Source organism: Monodelphis domestica, chromosome 3 (genome assembly GCF_027887165.1).
Source record: "Monodelphis domestica isolate mMonDom1 chromosome 3, mMonDom1.pri, whole genome shotgun sequence".
Classification (NCBI taxonomy): domain Eukaryota; kingdom Metazoa; phylum Chordata; class Mammalia; order Didelphimorphia; family Didelphidae; genus Monodelphis; species Monodelphis domestica.
In genome coordinates, this window is record NC_077229.1 from 446,544,751 (window position 1) to 446,572,490 (window position 27,740).

Sequence of the window (27,740 nt, forward strand, 5' to 3'; positions counted from 1 at the left end):
AGGCTCAGAGTAGTCAAATACCTTCCCTGTTCAGTCTTACGTGTGAATTAGCTATGTGAGTGTAGACTAGGATTTGAGTCTCTCTCATGCCTAGCATAATATTCTCTTCCTGATATCATAAGGCATCCTTGAATAGTTTTTGTCCTAAAACAATCCTAACATAAAACTAGAGGGAACCAGAACTACTATCCCATGGGAACAGTTTGAGAGTTTGTTGCAAGAATTCAATATTTCTTGGTAATCTATGAAGGAACTGAGGTCTATAGATTGTCTGACCCACATAGGACAACTCAGGCAGTACATAAGAAATTCTTAATATTGCCTAGGTTTTTTTGGTTTACTTTTTTGCTCTCCCTATCAGCAAGCAACCCTATAGCGCCCTTATCTTTTACTTAGTCTTTTCCTACTTTTCTCTGCATTCAGAAGCTGTTATTAAAGAAAGAGCTCTGGACAGAGAGAGGGTGAGAAGCCTGACAGAAAGGTGGCTAGGTCACAATCAGGAATACACAATCAGTTTGGGGCAGCTAGGTGGCTCTGTGATTAGAGAACCAAGCCTGGAGACAAAAGTCCTGGTTTCAAATCAGGTCTCAAATAGTTCCTAGCTATGTGACTTAATACCTACCAGCTAGCCTTTAGTGCTCTTCTGCCTTAAAATTAATACAGAGTATTGGTGCTAAGATGGAAGGTAAAGGTTTAAAAAAAAAAGAATACTCAGTCCCAACATGTCTAAGGAGATGTCAAAGGGTAGGACTCTTCTATATGAGATGCCCAGAAGCACCGTAGAAGCTTCGTTGCTGTTTCAAGTGGCAGCCCCTCTAATGTAAAACGGCTCATGTTTAGCTTAGCTAGACATTCAGTGTTGGTGGGATTGCCCTTTTCAAATACTTTAGAAGCATATGATGGGCCATAGATATTTAAGGGGGTGTATAGGGAAGAAAAACTACAGTTAAACACACACATACATACATATGGACACAGAGGGGGAAAAACATCCTTACTCCCCATCTCTTAGCAATCTTGCATGGTTCTCTCTTAATACTCGTAGTCTTGCTTGTTGAACTCTTACATTTTGGTATTGTGGGAAGACTGCTGTTTCTGAAGTATGAAGAACTAGATTCAAATCCCATCTTTGATGCTTATTACCTGCATACCCCTTTTCATAGATACTTTTACACGAGAGCCCCAAGTACTGAATAAGACCATAGTTTTCATCTGAATTTAGGTAGACTAGTATCTTCTACCACATTTGAAATCAGCTCTTTGAGGCCAAATTGCTCAATGACATTGTTCTTGGAATAATACTGCACATGACTTGATAGGCTGAGGTGAGAAGAAAGAAAATGCCCAATCCACTTTCCATGAAAAAAAAGTTCTGATTGAAATCAAGTATTGACGTGCCAAGTCAACTGTACTGGAAGTTATCTCAGATTATATATGGCAGAACAAGGAAAAAGTCATTGTAGCATATCTGAAAAAAGACCTGCTCAGGTCTTAATAATAGGTTTTATGATCTGTCTTCCCCTGAAAAGAATTGGGAATAAATATGCCTAGTATTAATGAATATGAGCAAGGAAAGCTAGAACTATTGATAAAGTTTCTAAGATTTTGACCTGGAAAGGAGGTCAAAGGCCATCTAGTCAAACCACCACCTCATTTTATAGAAAACAGAACCAGATCAGTAAAATGATTTTGCTAAGGTCACAAAAGTGGGATTCGAATTTAGATCTTTATAGTCCAAAGGCAGCAGCAGTCTTTCCACAATATCCAAATTTAGATTGACTGATTTTCACGATCATATAGTTCTACCAGATTTTTAACTTGAACCATTGGGAGCCTGGTATTTGTAGATACAGTAGAGAAGAGATTTTAGAGTTTGAAGAGACCTTTGAGATCTTATTTTGATGAGGAACTGAAAGCAAACCCCAAACAGCTCATGTGGGCAGTGTCAGAATTCAAACCTACTTCTTTCTCTGATACCTTACTAATTTAATAAAAAGATAGAAATAGATTAAATGTAAAGATAGTCACACAGCAATGAATAAAATGTATTTAGAAGAGTCTGTTTATGCCTCGGGATCCCAGGATTTAGAGCTGGAACAGACATTGGACATACTTGGCTGCTTCATTTTACAGAGGAGGAAACTGATTTGGAGGTGAAAAGACTTGCTGGAAATGAATAGTTAAGAGTAGCTGAAAGGTCGAAGGGATGTGCTGAACACTGAAGTAAATTTCTACATTACATACTACTTTCACGTGGGCAAATATCTACAGAAAAATTTTAATATAATCTCAATATTGTGCCTATAGGCAAACAAGTTCTCATGCTTATTCTATTTTTACACTGTTCTCTCCAAAAGCCAAAGACCTACCAATCTTCAAATCCAATTATCTTAATCCTCATAATCTTCAAACCCTTTGCTTTATTCTGTATTTTAATTACCCCTCTCTGGAAACTCTTCTCCTCTGTTTTCTAGGACACTTTACTCTGGATAATCTTCCAATATTTCATAACACCTTTCATCTTTCTCATTTTCTCTCTTTGCCAACAATTACACACACACACACACACACACACACACACACACACACACACACACACACACACACACATTTTCAACTTCATTGTTAGTTTTCTGGTCAACCCAAGCTAGGAACACCATCTTCAATTCTCTTTCATGATCAACAAACTGAGGCAACTAGGTAGGTACTAGGTGTGGAGTCAAGAAGCCTGAGACACTAGCTGTGAGACCCTGGGCAAGTTGCATAACCTCTATTTGCCTTAGTTTCCTCCACTGTAAAATGAGGATAATAATATCAATTATGTCACAGAGTTATTGTGAAGATCAAATGAGATAATGTATGGAAAGCTCTTAGCACAGTGCCTGGTTCAAAGTAGGTACTACATAAATGCTTATTTTCTTCCCTTCTCCTCCCTCACCAATAGTCTCTTGATTCTTCTTCCCTAGCTACCAATCCTCCCTCTCCCCAAATATGTCACCAAATTCTGTCATTTATTCTGGTAATTGAAGCTGTGTTTAAACATGGAGAAAATATGCCTTTTCTTTATTTTTATTTATATCATTTTATTTTTTTATCATTTATTATTTATCAAAAGAAGCAAACTCTGGATTAGTGTGAATAATACACTCTTTCCAAAGTGGTCCTATATATTCCAATTTGCATTATTTGAAGTTATAATTATGTAAAAAAACTGGTTTTAGCCCCATGAAAATATGTGGGGACACCTAGAGGTTTCCGGGGTACTTCATTCAAGACCTTTTTCCATGTTGGGATTAAGCCATTATTATTTTTTTGTTTCATGTTTTGAATCTTCCCAGCTTCTTGCTCTCTCCTGGTCCACATAACCAGCATGATAAAACTCAGTTCTTTACAAAAATGGAAGTAAAGCATATCTGGAGTGTTACCCTGCTCTTCTAGTCTAATATCCTGCTATCATTGGCCAGGTGTTTTCAGTGGTTTTGTTTTTGAAGGCAGACACCCAACTTCCTTATTAAGCAGTCGGTTTAAATTTAGTTCAGTCTATAACCTTTCCATTCAGTTCTTGCCTCCTGGATTCTTTCTTTTGACTCTTGCCCAAGTTGTCAGCCAATTAGCCCTTCCCCAATTTTCATTTGGGGTCCCCTTATGGGAGCCTATAGTCCAGCTATGCCAATATAATGGGTATTTCAAACAACTGAACACCTATGATGTCCAAAGCTTTATACTAAACACATAGTAATATTTCAGGATATACTCATAATTCAGGAGATATGGAACTAAAATAAACACTAAAAAAACTGTGAGTGAGCGAGCTTTTTAGTATAATGCTTGGTACCCCACAGGTGATCAGCTGTTGAAAATACCCAGTAGGTGAGAGATCAGAGAAATAGAAATGGAAGGTAGTTATCTAGAAGCAAAAGTTATGGCATCTATGAATATCTTCTAGGCACGGAGCAAATGTTTTAATTAGCATAGGAGAACTCCTGGATAAGAAAATGTCTTCTACAAAAGTAATTCTTTATAATTTGTAATCTTCAACCCTTGTGTAGGGTCACATAACCTTTATGTGTCAGAGGTAGGATTCAAACCCAGGTCTTCCTGGCTCTGAAGCCAGTTCTCTCTCCAACATGCCACATTGCTTCTCTTTTCTTCCACTGTTAAGTCTTACAGTGCTATTCAATGGGATGCCAGTTCAAAAGAGAGGCATTAAGTTCTATTCAACATGGCAGCAATACTCATGGGCTGTATGAATTTGGGCAAGTTAATCTGAGATCCAGTTTCCTGATCTATTGGTCGTAGGTACTTTGACTGCCTCTGTCACAGGAAATAAGTATATCTGTATCATCAACTGCACAAAACAGTCTGTACCATTGTTCTCTTTCATTAGTGTAGAAAAAGACCTCCCCCGACTCCCCACTTTTTTTGTTTCATAGGAACTGCTCCGTAAATCCTGAAGTGAGATATAAGTTAGAAATTTATTTTTTCAGAGAAGGAAGCGCTGTTCTGATGAGACTCATAAGGGAAGGCTTTGTTAAAGAGCCAGGCTTGGCCTTGAGGAACTGATAGAGACTGGGCAAGAGTTCTAGACAAGAAGGTTTGCTCCAGATGCCTTTTGTCACTTGCCACTGTATTTCTGACCTCATTTTCACAGGCAGCTCAAGACCCATTTTCTCTAAGCAGTCCTCCCTCCACACACATCCCCTTGATTTTACACACACACACACTCATATTTCTGCCTGCCCCACTCATATTTCTCTCTTTACTTACATGGATAGCATTTGTCTGTGGCATTAGGAGTAGCCTGGGTAAGAGGCAGGAGCCACATGTTAATATCTGACTTATGGACACTCACTGGATGCTTGACTGATAGTGATGGAAAGGGTAGGGCAAGGATAGGCTGTAAGAATTCCAGGGCAACTGTGGGTGGCAGAGGGAAGTCTCAAATATTCAGGAGATATGGAACTGTTAACATATACAAGTTCTACTTGGGAATTGCTAACCCAGGCTTATTGGTGTGAGAAGGAGTTTGAGGCAGGGAGAAAGTACCAGAAGAAAGATCAAATTGTGAGTTGCTCTGAACTTTCCATCTATTCTGTATACATCTTGGTTTGTATATTCCTAAGTTGTTTACATGTTGTTTCCCCGCTCTCATGTGAGTTGCTTGAGGGTAGGGACAATAGTTTGGTTTTTCTTTGCTTTCCTAGTGCTCATCAGAGAATCGTATATAGTAGGTGTTTAATAAATGCTTGCCAACTGGCTGAGAATGGTTTAATTTCTGAAGCTGAATCACAAATACAAAGCAACAATGGACCTGGAATAATAAAAAAGCAAATTAAGTTCAACTTAATTTCCTGTCCCAGGCTCTCCTCAGTGCTTTTGTTTTCAAAACTTTTAAAGCATGAATCTGCCACTGAATTAAAATTGATTAGGTAGGAAAAGGTAACAGAAACAAAGGGGAGGCCAGAGTGAAGTTTTCATCTTGAACTCTGGGGCCTCAATATTCAAATCAAAGTGGGTTCGATCCACAAGTTCTAATCAGCTGCTGCTTCTGGTTTTCGGAAATACTTAAAAGGGAAGACATTTCTGACTAGTTTTTCCTTTAGATGATAAACACAGGACATTAGGATGATCCTTTTTTAAAAAGGACAACTTGTCTGATTTAGGAATGTTATTACAGTGTCTTTATGTTTCATACAGAAAATCCAAATGACAAGTTTGGATGTATTCCTGGTAGAAGAGACGAATTTTGGGCTTTCTGGCATTTTGAAATAAAATTATAGGTGTAAATGCTATTATGATGCAGAATTTTTCCCCCTGCCTGCTCCCCCACATACTTACTGTTGGGCTATTTAGGTCGGGAGGTGTGGACATGTCCCCAAACAAATCCATCTGGTCAACACCCTTAAAAAAGCAATTTTAATTAGATTCAGACATATACCATTACTATGTTACTACATTGATTTTAAAATAGCATTCATATTAAAAGAATAAATATCCATCCAGAAGTGTTAATGATTATGGGATTTAGTAATTCTATGGCTAAATCAGTGTCATCCTCAGAGCATGGTGGGTACAATTAGGGTAGAATCATAAGACTTCATTAATAGACTTACCAATTTCATTTTGCTAGCTCGGTTATCAAGTGTCAGCAGGTCTCCATTCCCATTCTGAAAAGGTCACAGGATCATAGAATGTTAGAGCTGGAAGGAATTCTGAGAAACTTAGTTCAACCTCTTCTTTTAAAAGAAAGCCCCTTGGGGGCAACTGGGTAGCTCAGTGGATTGAGAGCCAGGCCTAGAGATGGGAGGTCCTAGGTTCAAATCTGAACTCAGACACTTCCCAGCTGTATGACTCTGGGCAAGTCACTTGATCCCCATTGCCTAGCCCTTACTGCTGCTCTTCTGCCTTGGAACCAATATACAGTATTAATTCCAAGATGGAAGGTAAGGGTTAAAAAAAAAAAGGAAAAAAGAAAGCCCAAAGAAGTCATTATCTTGTTTAAGATCCCATAGGTTGTAAGTAGCAGAGTCTCGTTTTGAACCTGGGTCTTCTGACTCCAAATCTATTGTTTAAGTATTTATTTCCAATTTTAATGGCTTGCCAAACAAAGGTTCAGATTTTGTATTGGAGAATATTCTGCTTCATTTAGAAGAGAGGGTTATTGCAAATTTTTATTAGGTCAGATTCTTTAGGTAAGCACAGAAACAAATTTACCTCAATGGCCTTGTTGGCTTCTTCAGTCTACGAATAAGAAAAATGGAAAATTATGTTAGCTGTATTTACTAGGATACTTAGATTTTCCAGAAATCTGCCCCCCCACCACTTTGGTCTCACCTAGTAGTAGCTCCATAAAGCAGACAGACAAAAAACAAAACTCACTTGTTCCCATCCTAAAACTACAGGAAAATGAAGTAGCTTTTAAATTTCCATGCAGCTTGTCATAATTACCCACATGGCACAAACAAGCTAGCAAAGTTTCCTTGACTCCTCTGACTCCTCAGAAGGACAGGCAAAACCCCTTATGGCTCTCTAAAACCATTATGGACCTTGGATACTCATAGCTCATAGGAGCCTTGAATATATAAGCTGATCCTGAATACCACTTAGGATTCAGAAGAGTTGATCTAGGTAAAAGCAGAGAAGAAATTTGGGAAAGAGACCTGCCTTTGAGTTCTCTAGCCTAGAAGGGGGAAAAAGTGTTCTTTCACCTCTCCATGCAACTAAAGTTTAGAACAGATACTTTTGGACTTCATTTAGTTAGGGCTTGGAGTCAACCTCACAGTTAGGGAGGAGAAGCAGTCTGTGCTAACCCCATGGTCCCTGAATGCCTTCTACCCCAAGCAAGTCATTAAAATGGTAGTGTATGGTCTGTGGCTATCCTGATAAGGGATACAAGTCAAATATTTTAGTGAAAAACAATTCATTCAGATACAATAAACCCAAATGCCCTAATATTGGAGTAATTAAAAAAAATCAAACTAACTGTTCCTGCCAAGCTGTTACATTCTATCTAATACTTGCCTTTTTCTTATCTTCTTCTTCCTTTTTCTTGACATTATAGATGGCTTGAAAAAGGTCCTTAAGATCAACTACTAATGGTTCTGCCTGAAAACAAACAAAACATATTTACTGATTCTCTCATTAATGGAAAAGATTGAAATTGAACAAATAGGTCAGAATCAATCTCTTAACTCTCTCTTCTGAAATTCTGCTATCCTATTGTGGTATTTTCAAAAGCTATGGCTAGTGGCATACAAATCTTGGCAGAGCCTGAGAAGCTGGAAGAGCTTTGAGTATTGGCCTAGTGACAAATGGCATGTCTGCTATGTAAGAATCAGCCTTGTTGGGTATAAAGACTTCAGCACTAGAAGACTGGCCAGCAGGTTATTAAATGCTTTGGCCACAGCACCTCATAAAGACAATGAGAAGAACCAAGGAAGAGAAGAGTTGCAATTGACATCAGTGGAGGGATGAATCATACCTATCAAACAATGGATCTTTTTAAAAGTAGGGTGGAGATAGAGATTGAGCCTTTGATTCCACTGGCATAGAGGAATTCCAGGCTAGGAGACTCCCTTTACTGATTCACGTCCTTTGCTGCAACTTAGAGAGATGCTTAGAACTTGGAACAGATAAATGACTTCTTCAGTCTCACATAGCAAGTATATTTCAGGGGCAGAATTTGGCCCAGATTTTCTTGGATTCGTAGTCAGTGTGCTATCCATCAGCCAAATATTCTATGACAGTTCTATACAGCTCACACTTACACATTGCTTTAAGGTTTTCAAAGCATTTTATATACATTTTTATTTGCTCCTCACAACAGAACTCAATGAAGAAAGTGCTACAAGTGTTACCCTTTCCCTCTCTTTACAGATGAGGAAACTGAGCCTGAGGGAGGTTAATTTGCCTAGAGTCATAAAGATAAGTATAAAAGAGAGAGAGAGAGAGACATAGACAGCTAATGTGAGAATTTGTTTCTCTTGGATAAGCATATTTATTCTAAATTATAACAACCCCCCAAAATTGCTTTCCTAAGGATTGTATTAATAGAGTAATAGAAGAAAGTTTCCAGAGAGAAAAAAAGATAAAATCTGAACCCAGATCTTTGACTTCATTACTCATATTTAAGGATTAATAAGATAATATTTTTCTGTCTTTACCCAATGCATTCTAATTGCTTCTAGGTCTTCCCTGCACATTGTCATCCTTGGGTACATATACATATATTACACATGTATGCATATATTATGGATAGACATATCTATGTAGATATATATCTATATCTACAGAGCTATACAGATATCTATGTAGTTATCATTCTCTGTAAGGCTATTATTCTAGAATGGACAAGGTTGATTGCTCCATGTTAAATAGTGTATCTAATAATCACCAATAGTAGGTTTTAAAATGTCAGTACTTAAAATTAGCATACAAAAGCTAAAGACATTCTGGATCCCCTTTTAGTCTTACTGTACTCAATTGCTTCCAACAAGAAAGTTGGTTAACAAGAACATTTATGCTGTTGTAGTCTGCCAAGGAGACTCTTTTCAGTCACAAGTGAATTCTTGAACTGCCAAGAAAGCTCATTCAAACTGAGCCATACTCCACTGTTCTTTTGTTCTCATCTTTCTAGATCCTTAATTTTTAAAAAATAAATGCTGACTTATTTAAGTATCCCCTCACAAGATTGGAATGAGGCATATGCTGTCAAGTATTGCTAATGTGTATGCTTGTTTCCCTTAGCTCTGCTTCTGGTATGGACGGGAGAGGATAGAGAGAATGGAAGAGAAATCACTGGAAGCTAATAGTAATTTTAAAAAAAAGCAAAAACTAGTTCTAAAAGAAAGTGGTCTAAATGAAGAATAAATCCAGATGTTTAGGTTCTCCTGAATTGAAACCTGAGAAAAATGATAACTACCAGGGGGTAAGCATCGCATAAAAAGGTAGGAAACAGGATGCTCTTGAACAACAACAAATCAACATCTCTCTGACCAAAATTCATTTGTATGAAATATTTTTATTTGGTTGCTAATGTTTGGTTAAAGATACATTTAGGCATCCCCCTTCCATCTGCCATGTTCTATATATATATATATATATATATATATATATATATATTTATATATTTGCCTTGGGAGAGGGCAGAGGAGAGAAGAAATGGAGTCAAATTCATTTGACCTCACCTGTCCATGGCTAAGTGTGGAAGTCCATGGAGTCATTGTTAAGAGTGTGTGTGAGTGAGCAGTACAAAATCCCTCTTATTTTAATTTCATTCCCCTCCCCTTCCCCACATCCTTCCTCTAGCTACCCTTGGGCCCTAGAGTTCTTACCTGCTGTGCAGTTTTTATGGCAAAAAACTGATGCTGTCCTTCTCCTCCACACACATAACCAAAAGCCCTATTGTCTGTCACGTCTCGGGCAATGAAAGAGATCTTGTTTACAGGATGTTCGTGCTCGATCACCTGCGACAAAGTTAGAACTTGTTTCTGGAAAACCACAAAGTCCATTTCCCAGCCAGCACTACTAGCACCTCTTGCTTTTTTACTGACATTAGACAAGCCTCTTCAAGGAGCTAGAATTTGAGGGAAGAAAAATGTTTGGCCTCTCCTTGACTGCAAAAGCCACATTTTCCCTTGTAGGGCAAGTAGTAAAAAACCTCAATGGGAACAATGCATCTTCTGTTAAAACTATTTTCACTCTGCAAAGTTGTTTTTTTTTTTTTGAAGCTGTAGGATCAGCACTAAATGAAAGGAAGATTAGAAGAATAGTTTTTGAAGGGAATATTTAAGAAATGAGTAGAACTACCTAGTTCCCTGGTTCAAATAAAACCTAAAAGAGGGCATAAGGAAGATAGATAGGCCTAAAAGACAGTAAACATTTTCTTGAGAGGGAATATTATTTCCCTTTCTCTGCAACTTAATTTAGTGTTCATTTGAAGAGACATTCTTATTTAGACATTGTTCTTAAGTTATATTTAACAAGGGAGAACCATTCTACTTTGGCCAGTTGAGTTTCACAAGAAACATTTCATGAAGTTGGAAAATGTACACACAAAAGGCATTAATTGATTCCTTATCTTCTTCACTCTCACCTCCTTTTAATTAAAAACAAAAAGCCCAGCATCTCTAAGGGCAAGATCACATTTCGCCAGCAGAGCTTCAGGTGGAGTAAAGGAAACTTCTCACTCAAGTTTCCCAAGTCCTTAAAACCAGAGTAATTACGTCAAGGACAGTCATAAACTAAGCTCCATGTTCCTGGATTCTTACCCCAGTTTTCTCATCAATTATTTTAATTCCAGAGAGAGAAATATTCAGCCAAATCTTCTGTTTGTGCTGTCCCTGAGACCGAGCAGCTCCTGCCATTCCCTGGAAGTTAAAGGTTGAGAAAGAAGAGGAAAAAACATTTTTTTAATCCTTTAAATTCTTTCTTGCTTTCTTTGTTTTTTCAGTTACATGTAAAAACTATTTTTGACAATTGTTTTCTGACATTTTAGGGTTCAGATTTTCTCCCTCCCTCCCTTTTCCCCCTCAGAGGTGGTATTAAATAGTCTTCTATAAGTTACATTATTGTTCCATGCAATACATATTTCCATGTTGCTCATTTCATGGTAGAAGACACAGATCAGTCATTCTCTCTGTGGGTCTCTCTTGTATTGGTGAGTCTCCCCAATGAATCACTTAATATAACTAGCTTATTCCTCTAAAGATCTTGTAACTAAAGCTGTATACATTATTGCACTTTCTGAGAGGAAGCTACAATAGTTAGAGATAAGAGGGAAATAAAAGAGAGAGAGCAAAACCAGTGTTTGCTTGGTGCATTGACAAAAAGCCAACTAGGGGGAAGTCCCCTTTGGCATAAGAGTTTATGTTCAAAATAAATGTGTTCAACCCCCTTCAATTCAATCAATTACACCCCAAAGTTCATTCTGGATTTTCTGATGCAGTGCCACTTTCTCCAAACAATTCACTTTCTTGATTTGAGGAGTTAGTGAGCTTCTTTTCCTGAAATTTCTCTCTCCAAAAAAATAAAAAAATTAATATTGGGTTTTAGAAAAATTACACAATTGCAATGGTCAAGTCTTTACCTTCAATTTCATCATAGAGTCTTGACACATTTTATCCCCTCTTGCATCTGGCACATCATCAATGCCAATGAGTTTGGCCTTGTATTTTACGCCATCACCTTTGAACCTGGCCAAGAGATACTCATCTGTCTTTTCTGTTCCTAGAAAAGGGGGGGGGGGGAAGGGAAGGAAAGCTTATAAATCAAAATACAACCTTAAGGTAAAAGCTGTATGAAGTATTTGACATCAAACCAAGGAATGAGTATGCTTCAGAACCTCTACAAGATTTTGGAATGTTTATGGCTATTCTTGTGACTTGATTAATCCAAGCAAACCAGCTGTTTAATTTTCTTCCATCTCTGACTGTCTTTTGGCAATGTCCTGTCCAATAACATTTTATTCAGAAAATGGAAGAGAAGGCTATGGTGTGGAGAAAAGAGAAAAAGTAATAAAATAGATCAGGTGAGAGCAGTTCTACTTCTAGTTTTGATGGCAAGAGCCTAAAACTAAGTGGCTAATATGGTTTTGATTCTTCTAGATTACCTTTCCTCTTACCATAAATTATCAAGAGGCAGCAGTCATATACACTGACAAGTGATATGGGGGAAAGGGGAGAGCTGAAATTAGCACCCTTGAGTTGCCATTATTCAGGTGCTTTATATAAGTTCCATATCCCCAAGAAGATATGAAGGAGACATTAACTTGCATCTTAGAACTGAAGATTTCATTCAGATCTAAATTCTTTATATCCTAAGACAACTGTGTTACACCCTCTTCCTCTTTCTTGTGCTTTGACAAAAGTAGTCTAAAGGATCTTGAGGATCTCATAACCTAATTAACCTCAATTGATATTTTGGTATTCCCCGCCCCCCCCCAATTTTTTTTTAATACCCTTACCTTCGGTCTTGGAATCAATACTGAGTATCAGCTCCAAGGCAGAAGAATGGTAAGGGATAGGCAATTGGAGTTAAATGACTTGTCCAGGGTCACACAGCTAGGAAGTGTCTAAGGCCAGATTTGAATGTAGGACCTCCCATCTCCAGGCCTGGCTCTCTTAGCTTAGAGTCACTTAGCTGCCCCTGAAAGTGTTTTTGTGAAACTTAAAATGCTCTTCTAGATCTGTGGCATATAAATGTCATGCAATATTTTTTGCCATTAAAATGGTAAATGAGAAATTCAGAGAAATCTGGGAGGAATTGTACATACGAATACAGAGCAAAACATGCAGAACTATTATTGCAAATGCTTTAATAATGCTAATAAAACCATCACAAAAAGGCAACTGCCTAGAACTTGGAGCCTTTGTATAGAAGGGGAGGATTCCCCATTCAATCTTTGGGTGCCATGATTAATTTTTAGATTTAATCTAACTTATTGCTTTTGTTACATTTAAAATTCTGAGCTCTCTTCCTCACACTAGAGAAGGCCACCATTTCACACACATGTAAAACTATATTCTGTTTATGAGTTCTTTCTCTGGAGGTGCTAAGAATATTTTTTCATAGATCCTTTGTTGTTGATTTGACTATCCATAATGCTTAGAAGAGCTGAGTTCATTCACAGTTATTCTTCAAATGCCACTGCTGTCACCGTAGACAACATGCTCTTGGTTTTGCTCATTTCACTCTTTGTTATTTCATGTTATACTGATTAATTTGGAAAAATCATTTTGTTTTCAGTACTTAATTTTTTCCCTTCTACCTCCCTTCCCCACTCTTTTTTTTAAACCCTTACCTTCCATTTTGGAATCAATCCTGGGTATTGGCTCCAAGGCAGAAGAGCGGTTAAGGGCTAGGCAATGGGGGTAGATAAACATTTGATTTCACCTTTATCACCTTCCTTCCTCTTTTTCCCTTCCATCAATTAAAAAAAAAAATTCTAAACCCTTCCATGAGGCAAGATAACAATTCTCCATCAGGTGGGGTAAAAGAAACTCTAGGTCAGTGATGGGCAACCTTTTGAATATGGTGTGTCAAAATTTGCCAAAAAATCAAACATAACTTAGGTGGTGTGTCACTTCGAGAAAAAAAAAAACCCATAATGTTGCAATATTTATAGTCTAAATAACAAAAATGTATAATTTTAACATATAACTGTATTTAATAAACTAAAAATTAATTATTTAACTTACCTTCTTAGTGACTCCTTTGTTCATCTGTCAGTTTCTTTTGTTGGTCTTGATATTATTTAACTTGTGTGGGGTGCTGTGAACTAAGATAAATGAGGGGGAGGGGGAATTCTTTAACCTGCCCCTTAGTTACTTTTTTGTTGCCGAATTTCATTGACTAAATCTTCAATTGAAGGTTGATATTTTGTACACTTAAAGACCAAGCAAGTGCTACTAACTTCATCTGTCAGTCTGTTTTTTTTTGTTGTTGTTGGTGGTGGTGGTTTTGATATTATTTAATGCTGAGAATAAGATCTCACAAAAGTACGTAGAGGGAAAAATTGTGAGTAAAGTCATTGCTATATTTTTCAGGGTGCTAAAAGTGTCTGGTAATCAGTTCCAGGCACTCCTCTGTTGCATGTGGGACGGAGCCTTGCCCAGTCTTCTGCAGGCCCTGCCCAACTCCTCCCCAGCCAGTGGCCCAGGGGCATGGAGAGCAGTGGCTGCCACCTGCCAGCCTGTCTGCTGCTCGCTGCTCAAGGCGCATTGTGCCCGCATTCAACCTCATGCCATTGAAAATGGCTACGCTTGTTAGTGTGTACCATAGGTTCACCATCATGGCTCTAAATAGCTCTAAAATACTAAATAGCAGTCAATTAATTAATTAATCCAAGTCAGATTACTATGGATTCCAAACCTGGCAAATATTAAGTATAATGGCCTCTTTTCAGTTTCAAAGTGGTATTATAGACACTGGGGTAGAATAAGGAGAAAAGATATAGAAGGAAATGATGGATGTCACAAACACACAGACATTGATTTTTAAAATTCCATTCTACTAGTTTTAAAAAACTGAGATGGGACTATATGGTGGCTCCCAAGGGACAAAGCAATCATATCCTTCTTGTGATAATCAAGAATAAGAGTTTTCCTCTCTCATCTCTAGCCATTGTTTCTTTGGCCACCTTTTGTCACTATGATTTCCTCCCCTATTTTTCATTTAAGTTGGGCAATCTTCCTCTCAGTTTTCCTATTTTCTTAAGCTCTAGTATTTTTAATTTAATTGTATACTTATTGAGGATTCTGCCAAACTCTCTTTACCTTCTCTCATTGGCTTATTTTTTCCTTAGTGTCAGAATTTCCCTAACCCTAATGTAACAAACTCACAGAAATCTACATTTTTTCTTTTTGAAAACATTAGGTCAGGAAGATCCTTTGTACCTTTCTTTTTTTCTTTCTTTGATGGTGGCTTGGGGGTTGCTGCCTGTTGATCAGGCTGACCATTGGCCATGTTGGTCTCTACTTCAGTAGACATTTTGAAGAAGCTGGACGCGAACCCTGGCTCCAGGAGATTCTTTGAGATCCCAGAAGGATTCACAATTGGGGAGTCTCAGATGGACATAATCCAAGGTGATCTGTAATTAGAGATCAGAGGAATATGCCTATATAAAGTTATGTGTATTAAGACATAAGAACAACAGAATTTAGCATACATTAAGTCAGAAAGGTGCTCTGTTGGCAATTACCCCCATCTTTCTTTTGACAGAGTTCTGATGTTTGAAAGATATTATTTCCTTGGTAGCTTTTTAACCATTTAAATGTCAGTTATTTAAATGCAAAGTGATTCAGTTGATGTTTCTATAGGGCAGTTATTAGGCGGATATTTTTTGTTTGAAGTTGAGCAATTGGACTGAAACACCCACTATGAAAAAGGACCATCCATTCCACTCATTGTTTCTCACGATTTTTTAGATTGAATACTGGTCAGAGGTTGACTTTACAAGACCCTATAAATGCCAAAAAGGATTAACATTTCAATTCAATCTAAATAGTAAGTTCCTGCCTACCCAAAACACTGTGTCAGGTTACAATAATACAAAAATAAAGCAGTCCCCACTCTGAACTTTATAATCTATTGTGCTAGGAAGGAAGGGGGGTGGGGATGAACAGGATTTGTCTGCAAATGATAGAGGTCAGAATCAAGTTAGAAGCATATGAAAAATCCAAAGTAATCTAAAAGCACTTTATGGAGAGAACAAGAAGTTCACAAAAGAAAGATTCACTCAAGCTGGACTCTGAAGGAAGAAGGATTTAGCAGGTAAAAGGATTATACGAATTAATTCTATATATGGACCTGTATGAATTCAGGTATGAATTAGTTAGCCCTTGTTTCTTTCTAACATAATACAGAAGGTAAGAGTTTAAGGGGGAAGGGGGGGGGAGAACTCTCAACAACAGTAACACTAAGTTACTTCAGGAGGAAGTCCATGATCTTTTGGGTTAGTTCTAATTGTCTTTCAGTTTTTCCAACAGCCAGCAAATGGAGGTAAAATGATTCTCAATAGAATTAAGTAAATTAATAATTATGTCCTGTTATTTTTTCATGAGAAAACATAGTTTTTAAAGGGTCAGTTTTAGACTGATCTAGTAAATTTGATTTGATTGGATAAAAAGGGAAATGGCTAAAAAGTCAAGGTCAACATGCAAATCTCGGGTACAAAGTTTTCCTATTCCAAAATATCTGAATCAATCCAAAAAGACAAAACCAAAAGACAAATCTTAACTAGTCAAGAGATACTATTAAGATCCAAGAAGACTACACCTGCATTTAGAAAACTCCCCAAGAGGGAAAGAACATGAATCATGTAATCATGAAAAAATATTCTAAATTAATTAGTTAAATAAAAATTTAATTAAACATTAAAAAAAAAAAACCTCCCCCAAACAAACCTGCTGTTTGTTAGTTGCCTTTCTCAGAGCCCCCTTCTCCTAAACAACATTTATTTGCTTCCTCGCTTCTCTTTAAGCTATTTCTAGTACTGCTTGAATTTATTCTTAAAAAAAGAGAAAAGAAAAATCAGAGGACTTATCCAGATTTTTAAGAGTATCTGAAACCTAAGGAGCTAAGGGTCATTGGACTTTCCAAAGGAGGTCAGTATTCTTGATTTTGGTTCCTACCAAGCTTATAAATGGCTGGTCATTTAAGGATGTACAAAGGTTAGAGGTACCTGAAAAAAAAAAGTTTGTCATTCATGGCTTTTGCCTTTATGTCAGTTCTAATCAAAGAGATAACGGTTGTGCCACCAAATGGCCAACTATATATTCATTCAAAATGCATTTATTAAAGGGAGGGGAGGAAATTAATGAATGCAAATAAACAAATACAAAGGAACATGTGCCCATGAGATTAAAAAAGAGAAGACAGCAAAATTATCTTGTAAGGATATTTGAGGGTCTTTTTTCCCCCCTTTTAACCTTATTTTTTGTCTTATGAACAACTCAAGACAGAAAGGAAAGGGTTAAATGGCTTCCCCAGGGTCATTAAGCTGGGAAGTATCTAAGGTCACATTTGAACTCAGGTCCTCTTGACTCCAGGCCTAGCATTCTATCCACTTTGTTGCCTGACTGCCCCATTAGCTGAGTACTAAAGGGAGCTAGAAGTTCTAAAAGTTCAAAGACTAAACTGGTAAGACTAAAGAAAACAAAATATCATGGGTTTGGTTTTACCAGGAATATCCTTTCATCCATAAAAGATTTAGTTATATGTATTAAATTTTAGTTCTTTGAGGTCAGGAACTAGTTTTTTCTAACATTATTTTCTGCATGTGATAGGCACTTTAACGTTGTAAAATTGAGATTTGAAAGGTTAGTTAGTAGATAAAAGTTTTCTAGCTAAGACAGAATAGGATACTGGTATAATGGGTGAGTATATACTGTGAGGCCACTGGCACTCTGAATGCTTTGGTTGACAAAGAAGTGTACTTCGAAAAAATATTAATACTTGTATTGAAGAAGACCATGGAGCAGTAGTGGGGAGAGCTACTTCATTTTTGAGCCAGGAGCTACATTTTAACAAAAATGAGTTTGAGGTTCTCCAACCACCATGTATCCCCCGCTCTCAAAAGATATTCCTCAAAATGGAAACTGAGGCATTAAGGCTATGCCCAGGGGAGCAATGAAAAGGTAAACTTCTTCCCCGTGGCAATTTCCTGCAAAAGGGAGGGACAAAAAAAATTCCAGGTCCCTATGAGGTTGGTCTCAGGAAAAGGAACAAGTTAGGATAAGATGCGCTGGCGTGATGCTATTCAGGACCAGGTGTGATTCTCAAGTGGGAGCTGCACACCTCTCATGCCTATTTGTGGTTCCTCCAGGCTCTTTTTTGCTCATAGGGATGAGAGGCTCTTCAAGGAAATAGGATATTATTTCTTGGGACTTATTCCTTATAGTTAGAGGATTTGTGTAGCCATGGGGCAGGCTGGAGACAAGAATTCTGCCTGGTAAGTACTGTCTCAGCATTGTGGTGCTAGGCTCTACTAGTCTGTACCTTGTTCATAATGGGGAGAGGAATAGTATGACTATAAGGGTAGCGGGGGAAAGTACACAGTTCCAACTAAGATTCTGCCTGCCCCCACCCACCAGTAAGTTTGCCCTAGATTTACCTTAGTTACATTAGTTATGACTCTGCTATACATGCTGTCATTAAAAACTAGTTTGTAAAATATTCATAGCTGCGCTCTTTGTGGTGGCCCAAAACTGGAAAACGAGGGGATGCCCATCAATTGGGGAATGGCTGAACAAACTGTGGTATATGTTGGTGATGGAATACTATTGTGCTAAAAGGAATAATAAAGTGGAGAAGTTCCATGGAGACTGGAACAACCTCCAGGAAGTGATGCAGAGCGAGAGGAGCAGAACCAGGAGAACATTGTACACAGAGACTAATACACTGTGGTATAATCGAACGTAATGGACTTCTCCATTAGGGGCGGTGTAATGTCCCTGAACAACTTTCAGGGATCCAGGAGAAAAAAAAACACCATTCATAAGCAAAGGATAAACTATGGGAGTGGAAACACCGAGAAAAAGCAACTGCCTGAATACAGAGGTTGAGGGGACATGACAGAGGACAGACTCTAAATGAACACTCTAGTGCAAATACTATCAACAAAGCAATGGGTTCAAATCAAGAAAACATCTAATGCCCAGTGGACTTACGCGTCGGCTATGGGGGGTGGAGGGGAGGAAAAGAAAATGATCTTTAACGAATAATGCTGGGAAATGATCAAATAAAATATATTTAAAAAAAAAACTAGTTTGTAGTCATGGCATGAGGGGTCAAACAGAAAAAACATTTATGTATGAATTGACTTGTATGGCGATCATAGATTTTCCAAGTTTGGCATATGGAGTAGAGCTACAAAGAATTCCTTTGGACCTGAAGGAAACTAGAGGTGGCAGTAAGGAGAGAACGTTCCAGACATGGGGGTCAACTAGTACAAAGGGAAGAGGTGTAGTTGCCAGAAAGGGCAAGAGTGACCTAATTTTCCAAGTATCCAAGACAACTGACATATGGTGGACAGACAAGGAAAACCAGATAAATGCCAGTTTGCTGAAAGCTTCTGCAATATATTACCGTTTCCTTAAATTTCTCAAGTGTTACAGCTTCATTCTCCATCAATGAGCTTTGGGTGTGTATTGTGGAGGGAATGAAACATGAATACTAATAAGAAATCAAGCCAAGAGTAGTGATTTTTTTAAAAAGTAGAAAAGGGATGGTTTGAGTTAGAATAGCATTTGCTATACCCTGAGGAAGTGAGAGAAGGGAATAAGACCTTACAGAAACACTCTAGCAGTTTCTCCCACCTCCAAGGCTTTAAGTTGGAAGTTTGAAGAGAAAATATATTGATATATATAGCTCGGTACATTGTAACTGGAATTTAGGTACAGCACTCATTTGTCAGGTGCTTCCTGGGGTCCAATTTTGTCCCATAGTCAAGGCATTCCTAATCTCTTTGCAAAAAAAAAAAAAATTGAGTTTCAAGAGGTCCTGGATGACAAATCTGTATGCAGAAGCCAAACTCAAGTGCTGCTGTTAACTTTTAATTTTTTTTTAAGTTCAGAGCCCATTAAAATGAAGAGTATAAACTTCTGAGATAAAGCAGGCCACTTCCCAAACTAAAGGTCTGAGAGTTTTGAAATTGCTATTTTTGTTCGCAATCATAAAACTGTCACTTCACTGCCCATTTGTTTAGACAATCAGTTTCTCCAAGATGAAATAGTGGCATATGTTAGTTGGGTAATGGGTAATGGGTGGGGGGAGTTAAAAGGTAGTCTGATTAGGTTCTAGAGCTTGTCCAACTAGTGCATTATCCTAGAATAGTAAGTAACTTGGAACTTCCCCTTTCCATATGTCTAAAGCACATGATTGATGGGTAGGAGGATCAGAAGTCCTTTGCTTTTTCTCTTTTTTCAACAGAGCACAGGAAAAGACTACATTAGCATTTATGCTGGTTGGAATTTGCGTCCTATCACAGGTTCATGCCTGGTCATGCTGTGAAGGGCCACCATGATTTTTGGTGAAGAGACCTAGCACTAGTTGGTAACCTAGCACTGGCCTATCCATGTGATGGGATATTCTCTCTCCCCCTTGTTCTTCCCAAGACCATGAAATCCCACAGATTTTGCCTGGTGATTTCTTCCCAGAATGCCTCTTCTAGAATTTGAGAAACTCATTCTACCAGTAATTTTCTATGAACAAATTGTCCAAAAGTAGTGATACCTTCTTTAGTTTTGTGTTTGAATCCTGGAGAAACAGACCCTAAATTTCATGGAAATTTTCTTATGGGCACTTCTGGGTATTCAGGTATGGTACTAAAGAGATCATTTCAATATTAGTAAATAGTAAAGCAAACCTATTCCTCCCCACCCCCTTCTCCTCTCCCTCAAAACCACTGAGTAAAAAGTGACACATCTCATCTAATGTCATTGTCCAGTGAAGAAAAATGTCTTAGGTTTTCCCATTTAGTAACTCAGTTCATGTACTGAAATTTAGATCTATTGAGGGTGGAAGAGAGTATAAGAAGTTAGGGTTGGCCCTCTCTGCCTGGAAAAGTTATAATATTAGTCCAGTTCACAGAATTCTACTTCAGGAAGATACTTCAGCATTAGGGACATGGTCTCATGCTAGAGAGCCAACTCCTCAAGGAATTCATCATACCACTTGAAATCAACCTATACAATTTTATCCCATTTGAACATTGTCCATAAGTAGAGAAGTAGCTGGATTTGTTCACCGAATTTCTTAATGATGCTGTCAAAATGAACTAGATTCAAGATATCTATCTTGAGAATTCGGATGGAAATGGACATTTTGGTTTTTAGTCTGATTCATTTGAATAAGAAAGGGAGGAAGGAAATCTAAAGTATAGTGGAATCTAATTTTAAAAATTGCTAAGGACATTAAAATCCAAGCAGCAAGAGTTATTTATTTTTTATAAAGTGCCTACTATGTAAATGATATTCTCAGTTTCATCAGTATTCATAAAAAGGAATTAGCTAATTTTTTTATGTGACTTTATATCATGATTAAAAAAACAACCCAAAACCAAAACCTGGCAGTTAAGGCAGAACAAAACACTCAATAAAGAAACTAAGCTTGAGAGAGAGAGAAGAGAGAGAGAGAGAGAGAGAGAGAGAGAGAGAGAGAGAGAGAGAGAGAGAGAGCGAGAGAGCGCACAGAATTACTTATGTGATGTTACTCTATGATTATCCATTTCCAGATGGGCATTTTCCAAAAGCTGGAGAAGGAAATAGCAAACCACTCCAATATTTTTGCCAAAGTACCCCCAATGGGGTCAGAAAAAGACAGGCATGACTAAAAATGACTAAATAGCAACAATCACTGATATAGACCGGGCTACTTTAGGCACAGGTATTTTTCTTGGACAGCAGTGATTAAGGTCATAGGCCTAGGTCTGAAAGGGAATTTAGAAGTAATCTGATCTAACCCAACCTCATCATTTCACAGTTGAGGAAACTGAGGTCCATAGAGGGTAATTTGTCCAAGTTCACATAGTGGCAGAGGAAGGATTCCAAATCCAGAACTTTCTATCCACTATTCCCTTATCATCATTTTGAGAATCAGTGGCAAAGTGGTCTGAGGTGGTATTCTGTATGGATTGGGTAGAATTTGCCTTGGGTACTTGAAAAGGCACCAGGTACAAGATTTAAACCAGCAGGTTTCTCCCCATTCTCTAAGCTATATTTTCCACATTGCCCCAGGGCCCAAGTATTAACCAGTTGAGCAAACAAAAGGCACTCAGAGAATTGATTTCAAGATTTTAACTGAATCTTTCTAGGACAGTTAAGGTCAGTTATTTAATCAACTAGCAACTCTAATCTTAATTATAGACTAGGTAGAGTCCAAACCAAAGTATTACTTGAGGGATGGGTGTTAACCATTATTCCCACCATCTTTATCATAGAACAAGTACAGTTTTCCCTTCCATACTTGGATAGTTAGGGGTATGATGTACCACCATGCTACTTCATGCCACCCCACCCCACCCCATCTAGAAAATCCTTGTAAAATTTTTTGGCCTTCTCTTTGTACCGGAAAAGTTCTGAATTTTTTTGCTTTTCTTTTATTGGGTGTTTAATGTACCTTATTGTAAAGTTTGGATTAATATGCATTTCCAAATCTCCAAACTTTTTCTGTGTTGTCTACTTGCTTTCACATGTTGTTTGTAGCTTCCTCAAAACTTCCAAAGGATTCCCATTTAATTTCTTATGCTAACCAATGATCTATAGAAATCATTCAAAATGGGAAATGTCACAGTGTGAAAGGGATAAATAGTATAATCAAGTACTGAACTAGGGGGGGAGAAGGAGAAGTCTATTCTCTAAGTAAGAGCTATCTGTGTTCTAGTTCTCTGCTCTTTCTAGAGTCACTTTTCCTCTCTGTTTACATTTATGCCATTTTTTTATAATGTTCTTGACTCTTGTTTTCCTTGGCCTGGCTCTGTTTTGTTTGGTCCTTCCTTGAAACTTTTCCTCTATTTTGTTATGAGTAAAAAAATCAAGGGATAAAGGGCACCTCTGGTTTTAGAACTGTATGAGATTCTCTGATTAATTAGGGTTCTTAAATGCAACAGATGGGAAGTAGAGGGAGAAGGGCAGACAAGTCACAGGAAAAAGTTTTCACAATGCTAAAAAGAAGTATAATTTAAAACTGTAATAAGAATACAATTAATGGTAGCAATGCTCTAGAGACATCTGTAGATCTTTTGATTTCCCCCTTAATAATAACAATAGTATTTATATACCACTTATGCATCAGCTAGGTGACACAGTAGATAAAGTACCTGACCTGGAGTTGGGAGAATCTGAGTCCAAATTTGAACCCAGATACTTCCTAGCTGTGTGACCTTGGGCAAGTCACTTAACATGATTTATTTCCATTTTCTCCTCTATAAAGTGAGCTGGAGAAGGAAATGGCAAACCACTGCAATATCTTTAGTAAAAACAAACAAACAAACAAAACTTCAAATAGAATCATGAAGAGTCAAGACACCACCAATCTACTAAACAACATGTCAATTACTATGCTAAGTGCTTTACAATTATTATATCACTTGACTTTCACAGCAAGCATGAATTAAGTGCTATTATGATCTCCAATTTACAGATGAAGAAACTAAGGCAATAGAGTTTAAGTGACTTGAGCAGCTTCACACTGGATTTGAACATAGGTTTTCCTGACTCTAGGCTCAGTCTTCTATCCAATGCATCACTTTGAGTTACCTTTCAAGCTATGTCATCACTCCATTGATTGCTAAGGTTTCCTGGTGGCTCAGTGAATAGATGGGAGGTTGTGGGTTCAAATGTGACTCAGACTAGCTGTGCAGCCCTGGGCAAATCAATTAATCCCCATTGCCTAGCTCTTACCCCTCTTCTGCCTTAGAACTGATGCTTAGCATTGATTCTAAGACAATAGGTGGATTTTTTTTAGGAGAATTTTACTTTTTTGAAATCTTAGGACAGCATTCTAATGAATGTTGTTAAATGAGGTAATGATACGTCATAGTCCTTATTTACCTAAATTTGCTGATCTGTTTCTCTTAGCTACAGTAACCCCATTGACTTTAAAATGCCAGTATTTGGCTGGCTTTTCAAGGAAGGACCAAACAAAACAGAGCCAGGCCAAGGAAAACAAGAGTCAAGAACATTATAAAAAATGGCATAAACATCTTTGCTAGAATATCCAGTAATTTGTCCTTTTTATAGTATGTGCTTCCTTGTCCCCTGGTACTTTGTGCCTGTTTTAGCTGAAGTGATGGATTAATGTAAAATATTAACTTCCAAGCCAAACCATGGTGGCCAAGAACCAACCTTTATCACCATCTTCAGAGTCTCCAGTTGGGAATAAGAAGTTGCCGGAGATCCTGAGAAATCAGTTATTTTGTTCCCGACACCAGAGCCAAAACTTTCCTCCTGCAACTGCTTGAATTCCTATCCTATTAGAAAGGGCTGTTCTAATATTTTTCCTGCAAATGCCACGTCTAGGGAGCAGAGAGATTAATGCAGCCAATCATTTATTTTGGGAACTTGTGCATATTTACAAACATACAGGGGAATAGGCTATGTTCAATTTTCTCGCAGTTAAACTACTTTGCCGGGATGTGGGGCCCTAGTAATCAGATGTCACTTATATATAACCCTCCAGGGAACATTTCATTCATTTTACTGAATATTTGTAGGAGGAAGAGCTAGTCACCTTTCTTCTCAAGGTCCAAGTCAAATGAGATCTTCAAATTATAAACAAAAAAGTGGGCCTAATTTGTGAAGAAAATTACTTTTAATGATCAATTGCCAAGTATTGGCATAGAGGAGAAAGAGAATCCTTTCCTTAATTACAGATGATTGCGGTGAGTTTGTTCACAGTTAGGGGCTCCATAACCCATGGGAAAAGCAACAGGGCAGAGCTGTTTGGGCAAAACTTATTCCATTTCAATCAAACCCAACTGGAGGTTGAATGACTCTGTTGGTCTACAAACCATCAAACAAACTACAAACAAAACAAAAGAGCATCCAAGTGGTAATAAGAAATTGTCAGTTTGGTTTGACCCAAATGAGGAAGATGGATTTCCCTATAAGTCTATTTTTTTTTAAAGATTGAGAAGGAAAATGACACCTTCCCAATCTTCAAAATGACTTAATTGTCCAAAGAATCTCAGAAGTGGGTGGGAACTTATAAATTGAATTTCTTATAAATAAAATAAAAAATATATATTTATATAAAAAAATAAAAAAACATTATAAATAAACTGAGTTTCAATGATTTTACCTCAGGTCACAGCTAGAACTAAAGGAGTCAGGAGATAATGGAACCAACTTAGTTCTCCAGAGACCACCCATCAGAAACTTTTGATTGGTCAGCTTCCTGGAGAATCAAGTAAGGACCATGAAATCTTAAATGGAGAAACTGGTTTCCTATGTAAAACGATCCATCAGCCAGTAAAAAGTACTGGGAAAAAAGAGAATTATTTCCCCCCACTTCACCTCCCTCTTATAATTCTAACTAGCCCAAATATAAACTTTGGAAAGTCACTTAGTGGCAAATGGTAAACTTGGTGCAAGTTGAATGGTACTAATCAGCCTGTGAAAAAGATGTTGCTGCCCAGAACACGACATTTGGCTGCCTCAGAGATACTCCTTGGAGATCAAAGAATTTAACTTTGTTTCAGTACATTCCCTCCTAATCAGTGCTTGGACTTTGGGAGTCTTTCTTCTTCTCCGGCACATGTTGGAAGTTTGAGTTCTCAGTTTGGCAATTTAAGTCCTCCTGGCTCACTGGGAGTAGGTGACCCCACCCTTGATTTTTAAGTAAAAGCTTCCAGGAAGGCTGTCTCCTCTTAAAAGGGCCCTAGGGAAGAATATGTACTGCCAGAGACCTAGGCCTTGCTGCTCATTTTTCCATGCACAAAAAGCCTCTCAAGAATAACTGCAGGGGGTAGGAGGTTAAAGAATAGGCATCAGAAACACTTGAGGGGTGCGTGGATCTTGGGCCCTTCAAGGCCTCACTTTGTGGGATAGAGCCAGAGGGCATCTGAACTTCCCAAGGAAAGGCTTCCTGAGCTGAACATGTACAAGCCGGGACCCTTGAGAATTTCCCTTTATTCACTGTGGTCAGGGGCTTGCAGACACCAGTTAGGATGAAGACTTCCTTGTTTTAAGCATTGATACAGGAAGCAAGGGGTAATGGGAAAAGATATGGCTTTTCTTTAAAATCTATCTATAATCTATTTATTAGGATGGAAAACAAGACAAAACTAAGAACAGTGCACCTCTGAGGAAATGCATAGATGAGGGAGCATAAATCTAATGATGGAAGGAACCTCTAATCTTACTGCTATATTTTACAGATGAGAAAAAAGAGACCCAGTGGGGTTAAATGAATTGGCCAAGAACATATTGGTAGGTGAAAATCAGAGGTGGAATTTGAACCCAGGTTCTAGGATTCTAGATAGAGCACTGGATTTGGAATCAGGAAGACCCATCCTTCTGAGTTCAAACCCCATCTCAGATACCTCTTGACTATGTGACTCTGGGCAAGTCACTTAACCCTGTTGCCTTAGTTTCTTTATCTATAAAATGAGCTGGAGAAGGAAATGCCAAATAATTCCAGTATATTTGCCAAGAAACTCCAAATGGAGTCGCAAAGAGTCAGACATGACTGAAAAGACTGAACAACAACATGGACACTTTATATAGGTTCTTCTTTTAAATGTTTCTTACTCCCATTCCCCTTTCATGTATTCTTGTGCTATGGTTTAAGCTTTTAATTCATTCATTCATTCGTTCATTCATTCATTCATTCATTTATTCATTCATTTACTTGCTTATTTGTTTATTTATTTATTAAGCCCATACCTGTGTATTGGCTACAAGGCAGAAGAGTGGTAAGGGTTAGGCAATGGAGGGTCAAGTGACTTGCCCAGGGTCACACAGCTGGGAAGTATCTGAGGCCAGATTTGAACCCAGGACCTCCTGTCTCTAGGTCTGGCTCTCAAACCACTGAACCACCCAGCTGCCCCCTAAGCTTTTTAAAGGAATAGAGATTTTATTATAAAGCTAAGAAGTCATTTGGTGGGAAGGGAAGTTTCTATGCTTATCCATGACATTGGTGAAATTTGTACCCTAGTCAATCAGTCAAGAAGCATTTCTTAACTACTTTAAATGCTGAGGATAAAAGAAAGTAAAAAACAAAGCAGCCCCTGTCCTCAAAGCATGGACACTCTAATGGAGAAAACAAGTACCTAGAAAATGGATAGAGTATATATGAAGGTAATCTGAAAGGTTCTCTGCTTTTTCTTTTTCTTTTGAACCCATACCATATTAGAATCAATATTAAGTATTGATTCCAAGGCAGAAGGTTCCCTCCACTAAAAGGGCCAGGCAATGGGGGCTAAATGACTTGACCAGGGTCACAAAGCTAGGAAGGATCTGAGGCCATATTTGAATCCAAGACTGCTTGTGTCCAGACCTGGCTTTCTATCTCTATCCAACCTAGGTGTTGCTGGTACTATGCATTTTCAACCCCCCCCCCCTTTTATTTTGTTTAAATTTAGAATATTTTTCCATGGTTACCTGATTTACGTTCTTTGCCTCCCCGCTCCCAGAGCTGACAAGCAATTCCACTGGGTTTTACATGTATCGTTGTTCAAAACCTATTTCCATGTTTTTCATATTTGCAATAGAGCAATCCTTTAACACCAAAACCCTAATCACATCCCCATTGAACCACATGACTGATCATATGTTTTTCTTCTGCATTTCTGTTCCTACAGTTCTTTCTCTGACTATGGATATTGTTCTTTCTCCTAAGTCCCTTATAATTGTCCTGGGTCACTGCATTCCAGCTAGTAGAGAAGTCTATTACATGCAATTGTACCACAGTGTATCAGTCTCTGTGTACAATGTTTTTCTGGTTCTGCTCCTTTCACTCTGCATCACTTCCTGGAGGTTGTTCCAGTCTCCATGGAATTCCTCCACTTTATTATTCCTTTGAGCACAATAGAATTCCATCACCAACATATACCACAATTTGTTCAGCCATTCCCTAATTGATGGATACCTCCTCATTTTCTTTCTTTTTTTTTTGTCACCACAAAGAATGCGGCTATAAATATCTTTCCCTTAGTATCTCTTTGAAGGTACTATGCATTTTCAACAACTACTCTTCCCTATCGTGACCTGGCTAGTACTAAAGCTCTGGCATTCACTAAA

At 38.0% G+C, this 27,740-nt stretch overlaps 1 protein-coding gene across 4 annotated transcripts in view; it reads right to left on the reverse strand.

Annotated features, from left to right (window-relative positions):
- The window catches only part of DAB2 (DAB adaptor protein 2), a 68,459-nt gene that overhangs the window by 13,480 nt on the left and 27,239 nt on the right, over positions 1 to 27,740 (reverse strand). For all 4 annotated transcript variants that reach the window (XM_007487417.3, XM_056824568.1, XM_007487418.3 and 1 more), the window contains exons 2-9: positions 14,895 to 15,088; positions 11,588 to 11,727; positions 10,770 to 10,868; positions 9,834 to 9,965; positions 7,522 to 7,605; positions 6,715 to 6,741; positions 6,114 to 6,167; positions 5,839 to 5,901 (exon numbers count right to left, since the gene is read on the reverse strand). In XM_007487417.3, coding sequence (XP_007487479.2) covers positions 5,839 to 5,901; positions 6,114 to 6,167; positions 6,715 to 6,741; positions 7,522 to 7,605; positions 9,834 to 9,965; positions 10,770 to 10,868; positions 11,588 to 11,727; positions 14,895 to 14,988 — 693 coding nt within the window. In that variant the 5' untranslated portion in view covers positions 14,989 to 15,088. The remainder of the gene's footprint in view (positions 1 to 5,838; positions 5,902 to 6,113; positions 6,168 to 6,714; positions 6,742 to 7,521; positions 7,606 to 9,833; positions 9,966 to 10,769; positions 10,869 to 11,587; positions 11,728 to 14,894; positions 15,089 to 27,740) is intronic.